Below are 14,843 nucleotides of genomic sequence, written 5' to 3' on the forward strand. Positions count from 1 at the left end.
TCGAGTTTGATTGTCTTTTAAAAAATGTTTACTATCCCCTGTTCATATGTTCATACTTTAGGAAGGAAGAGGGTGGAGGAGAGGGGTTTGTATTGTGCTAAAAATGTTCTCAACACTGCAAAAAAAAAAAAGTTGGCTGAACTTGAAAAATAAAAGTCAACCGATTTCACTAACTTTTTCAAGTTATTTCAACTGCAGAACTTTATATTTCAATTTGCAGGACTCAATAAAGTAAGTAAACACTTCAACTAGTAGAACACAAAATGTTAAGTTAATGGGACTTAAGTTGGTACAGCTAGCTAAAACTTAATAATTCAAGTAAGAGGGGCTTAAGTTAATGCAAGTAGCTAGAACTCAATAATTCAAGTAAGATGGGCTTAAATTGGTACAAGTAGCTAGAACTCAATATTTTGAGTAAGATGGGCTTAAGTTAATACAAGTAGCGAGAACTCAATATTTAAAGTAAGAAGAGCATAAGTTAGTTCAAGTAATAAAAACACCTCAAACACCATGTCAGTTACAACAAATGTTTTATTTTCTCTCACTCTTAAGAGTGCAGTGATATAGTCTGAGAAGTGTTGGGGTCATAAACTGTAAAAAACAAAATGGAGCCAACTCCAAAAACATGGTGCTTTCAGGAAAAGCTACAAGCTAAAACAATGTCTTCACACGCAGAACAATTCAATGGCATGCACTTAGTTTGAGCCCAAAATAATAAAAATAAACTTTGCATGTTTAAGCGCTGTCAGTGTCTTGGGATTCACAGTGTAGTCATGGCAAACACACACACAATATACAGATCTAGAAAATGCAGCTAGCCTCCAATGACTGCATTTTCTAGATCTGTATTGTGTGTGTGTGTGCATGCATGGTCACATTCTCTAAATATGGTGTGCGTGCGCGAGTGTGTGTGTTTGTCTGTGTGTCAGTCTATATTATGTTTTTCTCCCGCTGAAGAGCCTGGTCCAATGGCTAAATTTGTGTGTGTGAGTAACTGTTCCCCTATCTGCCATTAGCAGAAAACACATAAACAGACAGACACACAGGCAAACAATTGTAAAGCACTTCATAGATACAGTGATACAATCTGAGAAGTGTTGGGGTCACAAACTGTAAAAAACAAAATGGAGTCACCTCCAAAGACATGGTGCTTTCAGGAAAAACTACAAGCTAAAACAATGTCTTCACTCACAGAACAATTCAACGGCATGCACTTAGTTTGAGCCCAAAAGTGTGAATATTTCAGCAGATCAGTAATCAAATATAAAAAATGCAGCCACATTTCCTATCCTTTCCTTTCGTATGGCGTGCGTGCACAAGTTTCTGTGTGTTTGCCTGTGTGTCAGTCTGTATTATGTCTTTCTCCCTCTTAAGAGCCTGGTCCAATGGCTGCATTTTCTAGATCTGTATAATGTGTGCGTGTGTGTGTGTGTGTGTGTGTGTGTGTGTGTGTGTGTGTGTGTGTGTGTGTGTGTGTGTGTGTGTGTGTGTGTGTGTGTGTGTGTGTGTGTGTGTGTGTGTGTGTGTGTGTGCGTGTGTGTGCGCGCGCGCGCGTGCGTGAGAGTAACTGTTCCCCTATCTGCCAATTAGGAGAAAGACATAATAGAGACAGACAGACACACAGGCAAACACTTGTAAAGCAATCAGAACCACATAGAACCACCAAATTTTCTCATCCCCACTAGAACACAGGGGGCTAACTCTTCAGGTAATTTGGCCTACCTTCAACGTAGCCAGGTATATGAACATCCAGCATTAAGCCAGTCTAAGCGGACATTTAGAGGTGCTTGTAGCATTTTAGTGTTTTTGTTGTAGCAGCGTTCTGTCTTATATCTGCCTCTGCTTAGTGACTCAGTGTTAGATGTGAAGCAATAAACAGCCAGCACTGGTTTCTACCATCAATGTTTCTACCATCAATGTTCCTCCAAAGTTTAGACAGACAAACAGACAGAAGCCTATCTTAACAATTCGTAAAGCTTACGTCGAAGAGAAAGCGCTCTAGAGGAGCAGCTCTGAGCATCAAGTTCCACAAATACCTTCTGGATCACCTCAAATGTGTAACTAAGATCCTTTGGGTATTCCATGTTTGTGGCATACAAGAGTCCAAACAGGTATGCAACAGCAGATGGCAGATCTTTAATGTCTTCTAGGACCACAGTCTCTTCCAAGATGATGGCAATGTTGATTACTGTTGGAAGAGACTTCCTCACAGCAACATCATCTTCGAGTACTGTGAGGATGCCAATCTTCACATTTCTTGTGTAGATCTCTTCAGCATCAGTTTCCTGAGAAATCCAAGCAGAAAGAAAGAAGAAAAAATCTAGGGTCAGTTTTAGACAGGCATCTCTATTTGGCATGATAACCTTGCCAAACTAGTAGCTTAATGGAAATTCATGTGTTCATTATTTGCCTACTGAAACTCAATGTGTTTCTGGGCAATGCAAATACATTTTAGGTCCATGTGGGGTCCATTGCACTTAGGATATTTTATGCATGCCATATCCCAGCTAGAAGGAATGGGCTTTCAGAACATGCATCATTTGGGATATTTAATCAATTTTCCCTACAGGCATTTCAATTGCCTATACAAGGCTAGGTTGCATGGTAAATGAGGAGATGGGAAAGGTGGGAATACTTTTAGGTGTTATTTATATGATGCAAGCCATTAATAAAACAGATTCACAAATATAAGATGAAGAAACCTGTCTATAGGTCAGTCAAGCTCTGACACATTGAAACATATTCTGCCCTCCTTGATGGCATGGACTGTACATAGTTCTGGAATGTAGTTGCAATGTATTTGCATTTATTCAACGTCTACTAACTGCTGTTAAGCTTCACCTCGGCAAAGGTCATCATACTAATATGTAATGTGGACATATAGGAAGCCAAAAAGCATGACAACATTTGTGATGGGTGGTCTGGCTCATGGACAAGCTGTAGCATAGCATGGGTCATCTGCAGTAGGCTATCACTTTGAATCCAACTGATACTTGTGAGCACCTGTACTGTAAAATGGCCCTTTCCCTACATGCCAGTTCTAATTTGCATTTGAACACAACCACTGACAAGCGTGCAATTTACCCATGTCCTTTTTACAAAACAAACTAGGACTAGTTTATCTATCAGGTAAATTTTGCAACACTATTCTCTGCTGCATTTTGAACCTTACAATGGCAGCCTGGACTTTTAAAGGGACACCAGACAACATTTTCGTGTTAATTACTCATCTTCGTAAGTCGGTATATGGTTAAATGACTCGTTACAGGGCGAATGAAGACTCTCTCACCCGCCTCTACTGCCTGTAGGAAGAATATCCCGCTTGCAAGTTCAGTGTATCCTACCCGCCGACCGAAGCAGGAAGGCTAACGAAACGCTAGAAATTGTTGCAAAGGTGTGTATAATGGCAGAGCCGGCGAAGAAGCAGCGAAAACCCTTGACGGAAGACGTAAAGAAAAGGAAAAGAGCTTCAGACCGAGCGAAGGGGAGTTTCGTAGAGAAAAAGCATCAGGCTTGCCTGGTGTCCCTTTAAACTTTCTGTGCCGCATGGGGATTTTGTAGAGGATGATGGAAGGGAAGCCTGGGAGGAAAACAGATAAAGAACAATAACACTTACCAAGCACTTCCGAAAAAGGCATCCAGATTCTTCTTTTAGGACGAGAGGCAGTCCTTCCAAGGCTACTCTTTTCCTAAGGTCCATGATGTCTGACACCTGAGTATACATTGTGATAAAGAAAAAAATAATGTCAATTCTATTTTTCTCTGGATGTCAATTAAAAAATAGATTTACACAACACATCAACAAAGAATAATGTGAATTGCTGCGGAATAATACTGGTGCTGTCATACGAATGCTCCCCCCCCCCAAACAGCAATCAGCCTGTAGCACTGCTGAGCCTAAGTTAACTTTGAACCTTCAGGACACCTCTATTGTTGGGTCTGCCACTCACCACATCACCCCATACATTTTCTATGGGGTACTGGTCAGGAACGTTTACTGACTTACAACTGTCAACAGACCCAATACAGACGACCTGAAGGTAACCATCAGAGCAACCTGGGCTTTCATAAGACCTCAGTCGTGTAAAAGCAGCCCCAAGCAAGTCTTGTAGGCATACATACACATATGTGTTAGAGGGACAAGATTTCTGTAATTTAAGAAATCTTAAACCACCGTTGGTGTCATGTACTGTAATATTATGTTTTTTAAACACTGGATATGGGGTTTTGATGGGCTCAAAGTCACAGTAATCAAATTTGAAACTAATGAAACTTGAAACACTTTGTGTGTAATGCTCTATAAGGGCTTTGACTTCAACTGAATTTCTGAAAAAATAAACCTTTTCAGTTTCGTAATTTTTTTGGATGCAGTGTATGGAAACAAACTACCTGGTCGTCCAGAGGAGCAAGCAGTGCAGTCAACTCCGATCCAGCAGGCTCCTTCTTCTTCCGGTAATACTTCATTAATGCTGGAGTGAATTTTTCAAGCGATGACTGGAATGTCACCATGAGGTCTATGTTGGTGATCCGGTAGAATTCGCTGCAAATCTGTTAAAACAGTGTGACAGAGTGTTTAAGACAAAGGACAGATAAACAGTTAGAGGTGAGCAACCAAATGGAATGGTATAGTAAATAGATACTGACCTCATCTTTGAAGAACAGAGCAGGCCATCTGTCTCTCAATACTGTGACCAAAGGCTCAATGTCAACCACCTCTTGACGTCGGAAGGAAAAAGTAAGAGCCATCGTTTCTTTAACAAAGGTGCTGTCAAACTTCTTCTTTTCGGTTTCTTTAATCATTTGTAGTCTTAAGTCATCAAGGGTTTCATCAGATTGGCCTTCGGGATGGGGTGGTAAAAAGTTTACCTCTGCTCTTCTTGCTTTCTTGAGGCGAAACCTCACCCCTTCTTCTGAATCTTGTTGTCTTTTGTTCACGCTCACTTCTGCATGTCCTGCTTTACGTAACTTACTCCGGTAGTTCCCAACTTTAAACCAAAGGCTTACAATCCATCCATCATACCCGGTTCCAGGACCGTCTTCTGTGAGACATGGGTGCTTTTCTACTAGTGCTGCAGCATACTGTAAAATTTCATATCTTGCTTTTCCGGGTAGCAACCAGATACAAAAATGGAGTCAACTAAAGCGGTACAGATGGCAGATTTCATTTCTCTTGGGGGGACAATGGGAGTTTTGGTCTGCCTGTATATCTCATTGTCTTTTTTAAGACGAAGCTCAACATCAAGGGAGAATTTGGGAATTTCAATTGATCCTGGCAATGGCAAATCTTTGGATGTTTTAAGTCTTTTGTAAATGTTTGGAGAACCTAAATTCTCATGACTAGATATGCTTGCTGTGTCAAGTGACGACACCGAGTTTGTGTCGGACAGATCTGATGGAGGTGTCGTAGTATCATTAGAGACTATGTTGTCCCACACAACTTTTAGGACTGCTTTGTCCGCAGGCAACTCATCTATGCTGTGTAAATTACAAAGAGCATTCCCAAACTCTGGATCTTCAAATTGCAAAGAAAACTGTTCAGTCAGTCCAAGCATCTCTCTGAGAATCTCCTTAAGTCGATCCACAGATTCTGGCGGACAAGGAAGGTTGACCCGCCGAATATTGTCTGAAGATATACACACCCGTAACAGCATTTTGAGGAGATAAAATGCACAACAATTGAAGAATTAGTTACATTATCTCACAAAAGAGAGTACACGCCTCCCATTTGTTTTAAGTAATATTCAGAGGAAGATAACTACTATAAAAGCTGTACACTGACTACATTAAGTTATATCAAGTTTAATTTCTATAGTGCCGTCCCATGAAAATATATAATAAAATATTTGCAAAAAGTGATATTTGCAATATCACTTTTGTGATATGTACGTAATCTCAAGCCTACCATATGTGCTATGTGTGGAGGAAAATCATTTATAGAATAAAAAAAAAAAACTGTACACCTCAATGAAATATTATTTTAAACGCTTAAAGGGATATTCCACCATTTGGGGAATTACACTAATTTTCCACCTGTCCTTGAGTTAAACAACTTTTAGCTCCAGCCTAGCATAGATCATTGAATCGGATTAGACCATTAGCATCTCGTCTGCTAGCATCACACGTAAAAGTGATTTTGGGTAATTTTCCTATTTAAAACTTGTCTCTTCTCAAGTTAGAAAGTGTAATAAGACTAACGGAAAAGGAAACATGGTGATTTTCTAGGCTGATTTGACATGGAACTATACTGCCATTCAGGCATCAATGGGGGCATCCGTGGCCTACTGGTTAGCGCATCGGACTTGTAACCGGAGGGTTGCCGACTAGTAGGAACGGCTAGGTGCCCTTGAGCAAGGCACCCAACCCCTCACTGCTCCCCGAGCGCTGCTGTAGCAGGCAGCTCACTGCGCCGGGATTAGTGTGTGCTTCACCTGTGTGTTCACTGTGTGCTGAGTGTGTTTCACTAATTCACAGATTGGGATAAATGAAGAGACCAAATTTCCCTCACGGGATCAAAAGAGTATATACACATAGGCGTAATAATCCAGTCATAACCAATTCCTCTGCAGCAGCTCAACCTTGTTGTTGGAAGTTAATTTTCAAGTGCTCCATGATATGATTGTGCTGCTGCACCCATGGTACGTTTGCAACATTTCATAATTATTATGCCAGAATGAGAATATAGACGGCTGGATGAACTTGAGAAAGGTAAAAAACAATTGTTTAACTCAAGGGGAGGTGGAAAATGAGTGTAATTCCCCAAATGCTGGAATATCCCTTTAAAATACATACATCACAATGTTTTCACTTACCATTAATGCAATAGAAAAGCCTTTGGAGTAACAACAACACAACCTCCAACTGTATATGCCACCAACGGATGGAAGTCATTCAGCATGTCTGGGTCAAGGACACAAATCTCCCCATATCTGCTTTCTTCAATAATGTAAGACCTCATATGCTCGGTATACCACGATGTGACTTTCTTACAAAGAAATGACACGGTTTTCTGAAACACTAAACATTTCATAATCTTATAAAATTCAGGCAAGCCAGTTAAATATCCCGCTGAAAGGATCAAACCTGACCTGTAACTGATCCCATCCACACACACATCACTAGAGACTGACACAGAGTTTGTGTTTGGGTATTTGTTTTCAACGGCTGACCTAAGAGGTGCCTCCAAGTCACAGGTTGAAAAAGGTTCGACGATCTGAATAGTATGCCAGCATTTCCTGGTGTTTTGTTCCTAGTGTCAGAAGGATATTCTTAAAGTTTCTAGTGTCATGCACAACTTTTTTGAAGTAGCTGTGCTTCGCTTCAAAACGCATCGTCCACAATGACACCAGTGGGCCGAAACAATGAATCAAATGAGGATAATGATCCACAAAGTGATGCTTAGGCCGTAAGGGAAAATCTGGAAATGTTTCAATGACCAAGTTGCGATGGTCATTTATTAAACTAGCCATGTAACCCAGTGTTTCCTCTGAAAATGATGTACACACAGCCAACTCCACAATGACCTTCAAATCCATTAGGATCTCCCAAGAAGGTTCATTTTCTGGAATGCGGTGACCGATCATGAGGTGAAGCAGACGAAGGAGGGTCCAATTTTCGTGTGCATTCCCTCCAACAGTACCCTTTTTGAAACACGACTTGGCAATAATCTTGGGCTTATTCACTTTGTCAGGGTCTTGGTATGTGAATGTCTTGATATACCTATTTAGGTCCTTATGTGTGAGAAAACCTTTGGCTATCAAATCCTGCAAACACACTGCTAACTCCACTGGCACAATGCCCTCAAATAGGTCATGGAGCACATCAGGTGGAAACCCTGTAATGGGGTGAAAGTATGACAAAGCCTTACTCAATGCACATTCCCTTTTCACCCCAAAGACATGTGTGCTGCCACTACTTTGCAATGTCTCCACATGAGAGTTGTGTTCCTCAATGGTTCTCAATTTGAAATCCCTGACCTTTGTGCACTTAATATCATCCTTGGAAGTTACACAAAATCTGCAGTAGTTGGTGGCACTAAAACATTCCACAAATCCTGCCAAACTGTTTGCCCCAAGGTTATCTGCACAGACACAAAAGACTGTCCCTTTCAAGTGTTTGTAGTTAAGACCAGCGACAAACACCCCCGTTTGCTCCAAAAGTTGGATCTCTCGCGTTAAAGGGCTCAGGAATTTCTCATAACCAAAGGTGTGAACATCGTCACTGTTCCCAAGTGTAGCCAGCTGAATAGAAGTCAGATTAGAGCGGTACTTTGGTGGCAGATTGAGCAAAGACCAGTACACAGCCACAATCTTATGTTCCTTCTTAGACGTACCGAGAGGATTGCACACCTCAAACTCATCTATATACAACCCCAAGGAAATGTTAGGATCATCCTCACTCAAAAGTGCATTGGTTTTATAATAATGGCCATCTTGGAATGATTTGAGCTGTCCAGAAGCTGAGTTGTGATCAAACACCATTTTGTCAAAAACGTCTGCATTAGACAACAGGCTATTAAGGGTGTCATGAATAGAAACGTAAATGAAAGAGTTCTTACGAGTTCTTTCAAAAAGATATTCAATTGGCTTCAAAATTGAGAAATGTTCTTTGAAATACAAGTCACGTCGGAACTGTGTGGATAAACTACCCCGTTCGGAAGTGGTTTGAATGATAGGGTTAGATTCAAACATGGCATCAGTTACTTCCTGAAGGATTGCTGAATCTTTATCAATGCCATGCTTCCTGAAAATATCTGTTATTTTTTTAACAGCAAGTTCATTTGCCAGTTTCTCAATATCATTGAGCTCTAAAATGATTTTCTGAGTAGCATTCTTTGTGACATGGAGAACTGTTTGCATTGACAAAAATAAGGATACAAGCTTGTGTTCCAGTGCATCAGTGTCAAAACTTTCAAGAAATGGTTCATCTGCCTCTGAATCTATGGTAGCATGAGTAGAGGGTCCTTCGTCCCCATCATCAAAATCATAATCATGACTGTCTACCTCAGAGTCAGCACTTCTTAATGTATCTACAAGGACAGCTGCAGATTTGATGTCTTTGTCTGTGTGATTTCTGTGATTCCTACACTTGTGAATGTTGAAATTAGCAACATTCTTTATTTTATGCTCACAGCCAACAAATGGGCATGTTATTACTGTACCACTCCTCAAATGCCCTCGAAGATGTGCAAAATATTCACAAGCAGTACAAGCACTTTGGAATGAGCAATAATCGCACTTGAATGTTGATGAGATTTCAGTCAACGTCTTTTTGGCATGGTAGCGTGCAACATGACATTTTAAAGTACCTGATGTCCTAAATGTACAGACACAATCAGGATAGGGGCAGGGCCAAGTTCTTCCTTGATGACCTTTAGCGTGTACAAGCCGGTAGTGGTTTAGAAGTGTCGTCACATCCGAGTGAGCAAATTTACATTTTTTGCATTGCATCACAATTTCGAAGGAGATGTATTCTGTGGGGATGAAACAAAACAGAATAAAAAGAGATTACAGTATCTTAAATGCCATTCTTAAAAATGCAATACATATTTCAGACAATCAGACAACTTAAACAGAATATGTACTAGTTGCCACAACTTTTGACTGATATTGTACAGTCAATCACCTTAAAGATTTCAAAGGCCTAGGCAGTAACTTACAACTTAGCCCTTAGCCTACAAAGAAAAAAAATATCCCAAATAGGGCATCAAACTAATGTAAAACCTACACTGCCGCGGAACCACGTGATTTGATAACCAGCCATTATTCTGGTCACAGCCAGAGTAAAGGTGTTGGTAGAGATTTGTATCTTTTCACTGATTTGTGATTTGATTATGGCTTTAGCTACAGTTATGCAGCACAACAATAAGCAGGAAATACTTTCACGTGTCCGGGCACATCTTTGGGCTTTCTTAAGATTGTAAAATCGTGAAAAACGTCAGTGGGACAGTGTACTGTAGCTAGCTTAACCAGCTTTGGTTAGATGCTAGGCTGCTAAAAACGATGCTGCCCCTCGGCTATATAGGCTAAACGTCTAAATATTAGCCTGAGGCTCGAATGAAATGTAGAGCTTGTAAAGCTATATGTTACCCAGCATTTAATGTCGTGTAACGTTACACAGGTTCTGTGTTAAGTTAGAGGATGAAGAACACGTTCATTTTTGGCTATGACTGATTCAGTTTGGCCAACGACTCAATGGTTTTTCAATGTTTCAGATGATAAAATATTTGTGTGGTTGGTGCAAAAACGTACGGTAGCCTGTCATATTATCCCTAAATTCGCGTAATAGACTGTATGGTCCGAATGGAGTGAAATATATCAACTTACCCTTTCCAAACGTTGTAGTTGCGACAGTGTGGTCGAGATTCGTTTCCAATCCTGCCTTCCTCCAGGGGAATCCCCGTAGTTGGTACAAATGCGCATGCGTGAACTTCAAGAATCTCACTCCGGCCCAGATACTTGACAATTTAAGTTTTGTCAACTGAGCTATTCCACTTTACAATGTTAAATCGATGGAATGGTTGAGATTAATGATAATAACAAGTTTGGAAAGCTAAATGAAGGTTTTGAGTTTTGTGTGCTGAAAATCTTTTGTAAGCGTAACAGATGCCAAGTTTGATTTTTTACAGTGTAGAGTTTTTTGCAACTTTAATTAAATGTTGTAGTTGTTACAAACAAGGTGTTACAGATTCAGTAAGGGTAAGGTACCGAAATCAAATACCATTGAATATCGACACCGAACCTCAGGCACCGGCATCGGTACCGATATGGGTTCAAATGTCAATGTAGGTACCCAACCCTACGTGGAAAATTATCTTCAGAAAAAGCCTTCAATGTGCTTTACATAAACAAAACCAAACAATAATAACAAATAAAAGCATAGAAGGGCAATATAGTCAAAGAATAGTTCAAATGTAAAGATCATAATAAAAAGAAAACATAAAACACAAGGTAAAATCGTTTAAAAATAAAGAATAATTAGTAAGCAAAAATAAAGTCAAAAGTAGTAAAACAAGTAATAAAAGACAAAGTAGATTATCGAGGCAGATTCAGAATTTGTAACTCGGCACAGTTAGCAGAAAGCGTCTGAGAACAGTTTGGTCTTAAGTCTAGATTTAAAACTGGCTACAGTTGGGGCCTTTTTAATGTCATCCGAAAGTTGGTTCCACAGCTGAGCCGCATAGCAGCTAAAAGCTGCTTCACCATGTTTAGTTCTAACTGTAGGTTTTACTAGCAGGTTTTTCACCTGGGACCTGAGAGGACGAGAAGGTGTGTACTGCTGAAGCATGTCTGACAAGTATTTAGGTCCTGCTCCATTTACTGATTTATAAACAAGCAATAGTGCTTTAAAGTCAATTCTGTGACTTACTGGAAGCCAGTGCAAGGACTTAAGAATTGGAGTAATGTGGTCAGTTCTTTTAGTTTTTGTTAGAGTCCTAGCTGCTGCATTTTGTATCACCTGAAGCTGTTTAATAGTCTTTTTAGGAAGGCCTGTGAACAGTCCATTGCAGTAATCAGCCCTGCTGGAGATAAATGCATGAATGAGTTTTTCTAAGTCATGTTTTGACATCAGCCCTCTGAGTTTGACAATATTTTTGAGGTGGTAAAAAGCTGATTTAGTTATCGCTTTCATGTGGCTGTTGAAATTTAGATCACTGTCAATTAATACACCAATATTTTTAACAGTATCCTTTGCCTTCAACCCTTTTGTGTCAAGGAGAGTGGCAACCCTAAGTCTTTCCTCATTTTTACCAAATATAATTACTTCAGTTTTTTCTTTGTTCAGCTGAAGAAAATTTTGAGACATCCAGGTGTTGATTTGTTCTATACACTGACACATAGATTCAAGAGGACCATAGTTGTTTGGTGATAGAGCTAAGTAAATTTGTGTGTCATCTGCATAGCTATGATATGAAATCAAATTATTTTGAATGATTTGTCCAAGTGGGAGCATATAGAGGTTGAATAATAGTGGCCCCAAGATCGACCCCTGGGGAACACCACAGGTCAAGGACGTTGGTGTTGAGGTACAGTTTACGATGGCAACAAAGAAGCTCCTTTCTTGTAGATATGATTTTAGCCAGCTGATAACTATGCCTGTAAATCCAACCCAGTGTTCTAGTCTGTGTAGTAAAATATTGTGATCAACAGTGTCAAATGCTGCACTAAGGTCCAGTAGCACTAGGACTGATGTTTTACCTGAATCTGTGTTGAGGCGTATGTCATTGGAAACTTTAATGAGAGCTGTTTCAGTGCTGTGATTTGCCCGAAAACCAGACTGAAAGTAATCAAAATACCCATTTGATGTTAGGAAGGTGGTTAATTGATTAAAGACTACTTTTTCAAAAATGTTGCCAATAAAAGGTAGATTGGATATGGGCCTGTAATTGTTTAGCATGGAGGCATCCAGGTTATTCTTCTTGAGAAGTGGCTTTACAACAGCTGTTTTCAGTGACTTAGGAAAAGTGCCAGACAGCAGTGATACATTTAATTGGAGTCCACCTGTGGTAAATTCAGTTGATATAGATTTGATACATTTGGAGAGGATGACAGATCTCTTCTATGCAGCTCTGGCCAACGCTATAATAGGAAGTTTCAGATTGAGATGAGGAAGTAGGTATATAAAGCTCTACATTTTACTCAGATGCTCAGTTCTGTTTTGACATGTTGTTCTCTGATTGGCAAATACTACATGATCACATTAGCCAGCCACATTAGCCAGGACCCTCTACTGGTTGGGCGGCACACTCTTGATCTGATCTGATACCAGCTTAGCAGAATTTTTTTTAATAAAGCTAGGGCTCTAAAGCATGACCTCTTGGACTTGTCTGCATGTTCAGTTTCCAAGGGTTTGACTGCACTGAGAGGAGGAACCTTATACCTTAAGCCATTTGCATAGCTACCGTCGGGAACACCCACTGGCATGCGTTGACAGAACGCAACTGTGTGTGGGAGCCGTTAGTTTGCTTAGCAGCTAGTTCACTTTCGAGGCATTCTATCATCATGTTTGCATAAGATGGACTTATTTAGGTTAGAGAGCTTTTTTAATGATGAAATAATGCCTATTTCAATCCTGTGTGAACTGACTTATTGTGGCATACTAAAACAAAACGATGAAATCAAGGAAGCAATGTAAAAAGTAACAGATGATAACAGTTGATATGTATACAAGAGACAGGGAAGGGGTTTGACTCTGTAAGAGAAGTGGTAACAATTTCAAGAAAAGAACCAAAGAAGAGGAACTCCCTGTTCAGTCATGTCAGGCAGAAAATGGAAATGAAAGCCAGAAAGTCTGTATTAAATGTGAGAGTAGGTAAACACTCATTTTATTATATCATTATAGCCATGTTTGGAACATTTGAACATACTGTAAGTGTGATTAGAGGCACTTTTTAGCCTGGGTGCCATTCCAAACTTAGTCCCGCCACACGGGAAGTTCGGTCTGGCATTGCTCCATTGTGGTGGAAGTATGCTCGCCCTAAATCGGGCGGACCAATCAAATCAGGCTTTACGATGATGGACAGGTGAGCAACAGCACCTGGTCTATCACGTCATCTGAGCACGCTTAGATTAGGCTTATTTTTTAAACAAAAACGCTGTGGCTAGAAGGATACATGGCTTTTAAGACCCCATATGGAAAATTCATATTATTTAATGAGGTTGTATCACTGAAAATGATTATTTCTGAAAACTTTGGCCAAAGTTGAGATGTAGGAAAACTGGTGGTTTCACTTTCATCAAGGGAAAACAGCGGTGTTGCATTGCGACATGTTCGTTTGAAATCTCTGATTGACCACCTGTTCGAGGGATTTGCAACAGCCTTTCCCAGCTGTTTAACAATCAGTGTTCAACAGAATTATTTTTAAAAACGGAGGGGATATACTGTAGGAGCAGAAGGATGGTTCGTGTGTTTTCTTCCTACACCTCACGGTAAGCTATTTTGTTGCTCTGATTGGTTAGGTCTATCCAATTGAGTGCAGAGGCATTCCCCCCCTGTATCGGTTGAAACACGCCCCATAATTACGTCCCAATGGAGCAGTATCAGACTCATATTCTGACTAGAATTTGAGTATGACAACGTCAGGCTATAGATTCCTGACCTTTTTTTGTCATTTGGAGGTCAAATCAGCACACAGACGGAAATGCCTCATGTCACAGGGTCTGTTTTCTGCATGATCAGGCTTCATCTTTCAGCCTTTTGAGGTAAAATCAGCTGTGACCCTGATATGTAAGGGATTGTTTTTGCAAAGCATCTTTGCCATGATTTTACATACATATTGTACAGATGATTGAATAAATCCATTTGACTTCCTGACTCTTTGACTTATTTTTGGACATACAAAGAGGATACGTGTGCGTCTTACTTCTAAATTCCATGGTCATTGAAAACAAGCCATAGCATGTTTTTTGCTTTGTAATGGCCCATTGATATGTACCATGGCGTTATCATCCCTGCTGAAAAAATCAGCTTTTTTCATAAGCTAGAAATCAGCTTATGCTGGTAGCTGGTTTTAGCTGGTCTTTGCTGGGGTTTTTTTCAGCTGTTGCTGGTCTTTGCTGGTGTAGGCTGGTTGGGCCACCAGGTGGACATGCTGGTGTGACTGTCTTGCTGTGACCAGCCTGTCGTGTGGGATACAGCTGGTGTGAGATGGTCATGCTGGTGACCAGCCTGCCAAGCTTGACATTGTTGGTGTAAGATGGTCATGCTGGTTTGCTAGAATGGTCAACATAAGCTGGCATGGCCAGTTAAACCAGCAATGTAGACCAGCAACACCAGTTAAAATGACCAACTTGAGTTGGTACGACAAGCAAAACCAGCTGAATTAACATTAGCAGCTGAGGGTATGC

The 14,843-nt window shown here is 40.3% G+C and overlaps 2 protein-coding genes and 1 long non-coding RNA gene across 3 annotated transcripts in view; 1 reads left to right on the plus strand and 2 right to left on the minus strand.

The window, feature by feature from the left end:
- LOC121718555 (heterogeneous nuclear ribonucleoprotein L-like) overlaps nt 1-14,843 on the plus strand; it is a 64,917-nt gene that overhangs the window by 9,513 nt on the left and 40,561 nt on the right. The window lies entirely within an intron of this gene.
- Nucleotides 28-10,736, minus strand: LOC121718557. Its single transcript, XR_006033972.1, has 2 exons — nt 10,643-10,736; nt 28-97 (listed from the first exon to the last, which is right to left on the minus strand). It is a non-coding gene; the product is annotated as an uncharacterized LOC121718557 (long non-coding RNA).
- LOC121718556 lies at nt 1,554-5,652 on the minus strand. The gene is made up of 4 exons (XM_042103581.1): nt 4,645-5,652; nt 4,390-4,548; nt 3,617-3,712; nt 1,554-2,285 (listed from the first exon to the last, which is right to left on the minus strand). The coding sequence occupies exons 1-4, from the start codon at nt 4,798-4,800 to the stop codon at nt 1,956-1,958; spliced, it is 741 nt and encodes a 246-aa protein (XP_041959515.1). The 5' UTR covers nt 4,801-5,652; the 3' UTR covers nt 1,554-1,955.

Source organism: Alosa sapidissima, chromosome 9 (assembly GCF_018492685.1).
Source record: "Alosa sapidissima isolate fAloSap1 chromosome 9, fAloSap1.pri, whole genome shotgun sequence".
In the NCBI taxonomy this organism is placed as follows: Eukaryota; Metazoa; Chordata; class Actinopteri; order Clupeiformes; family Clupeidae; genus Alosa; species Alosa sapidissima.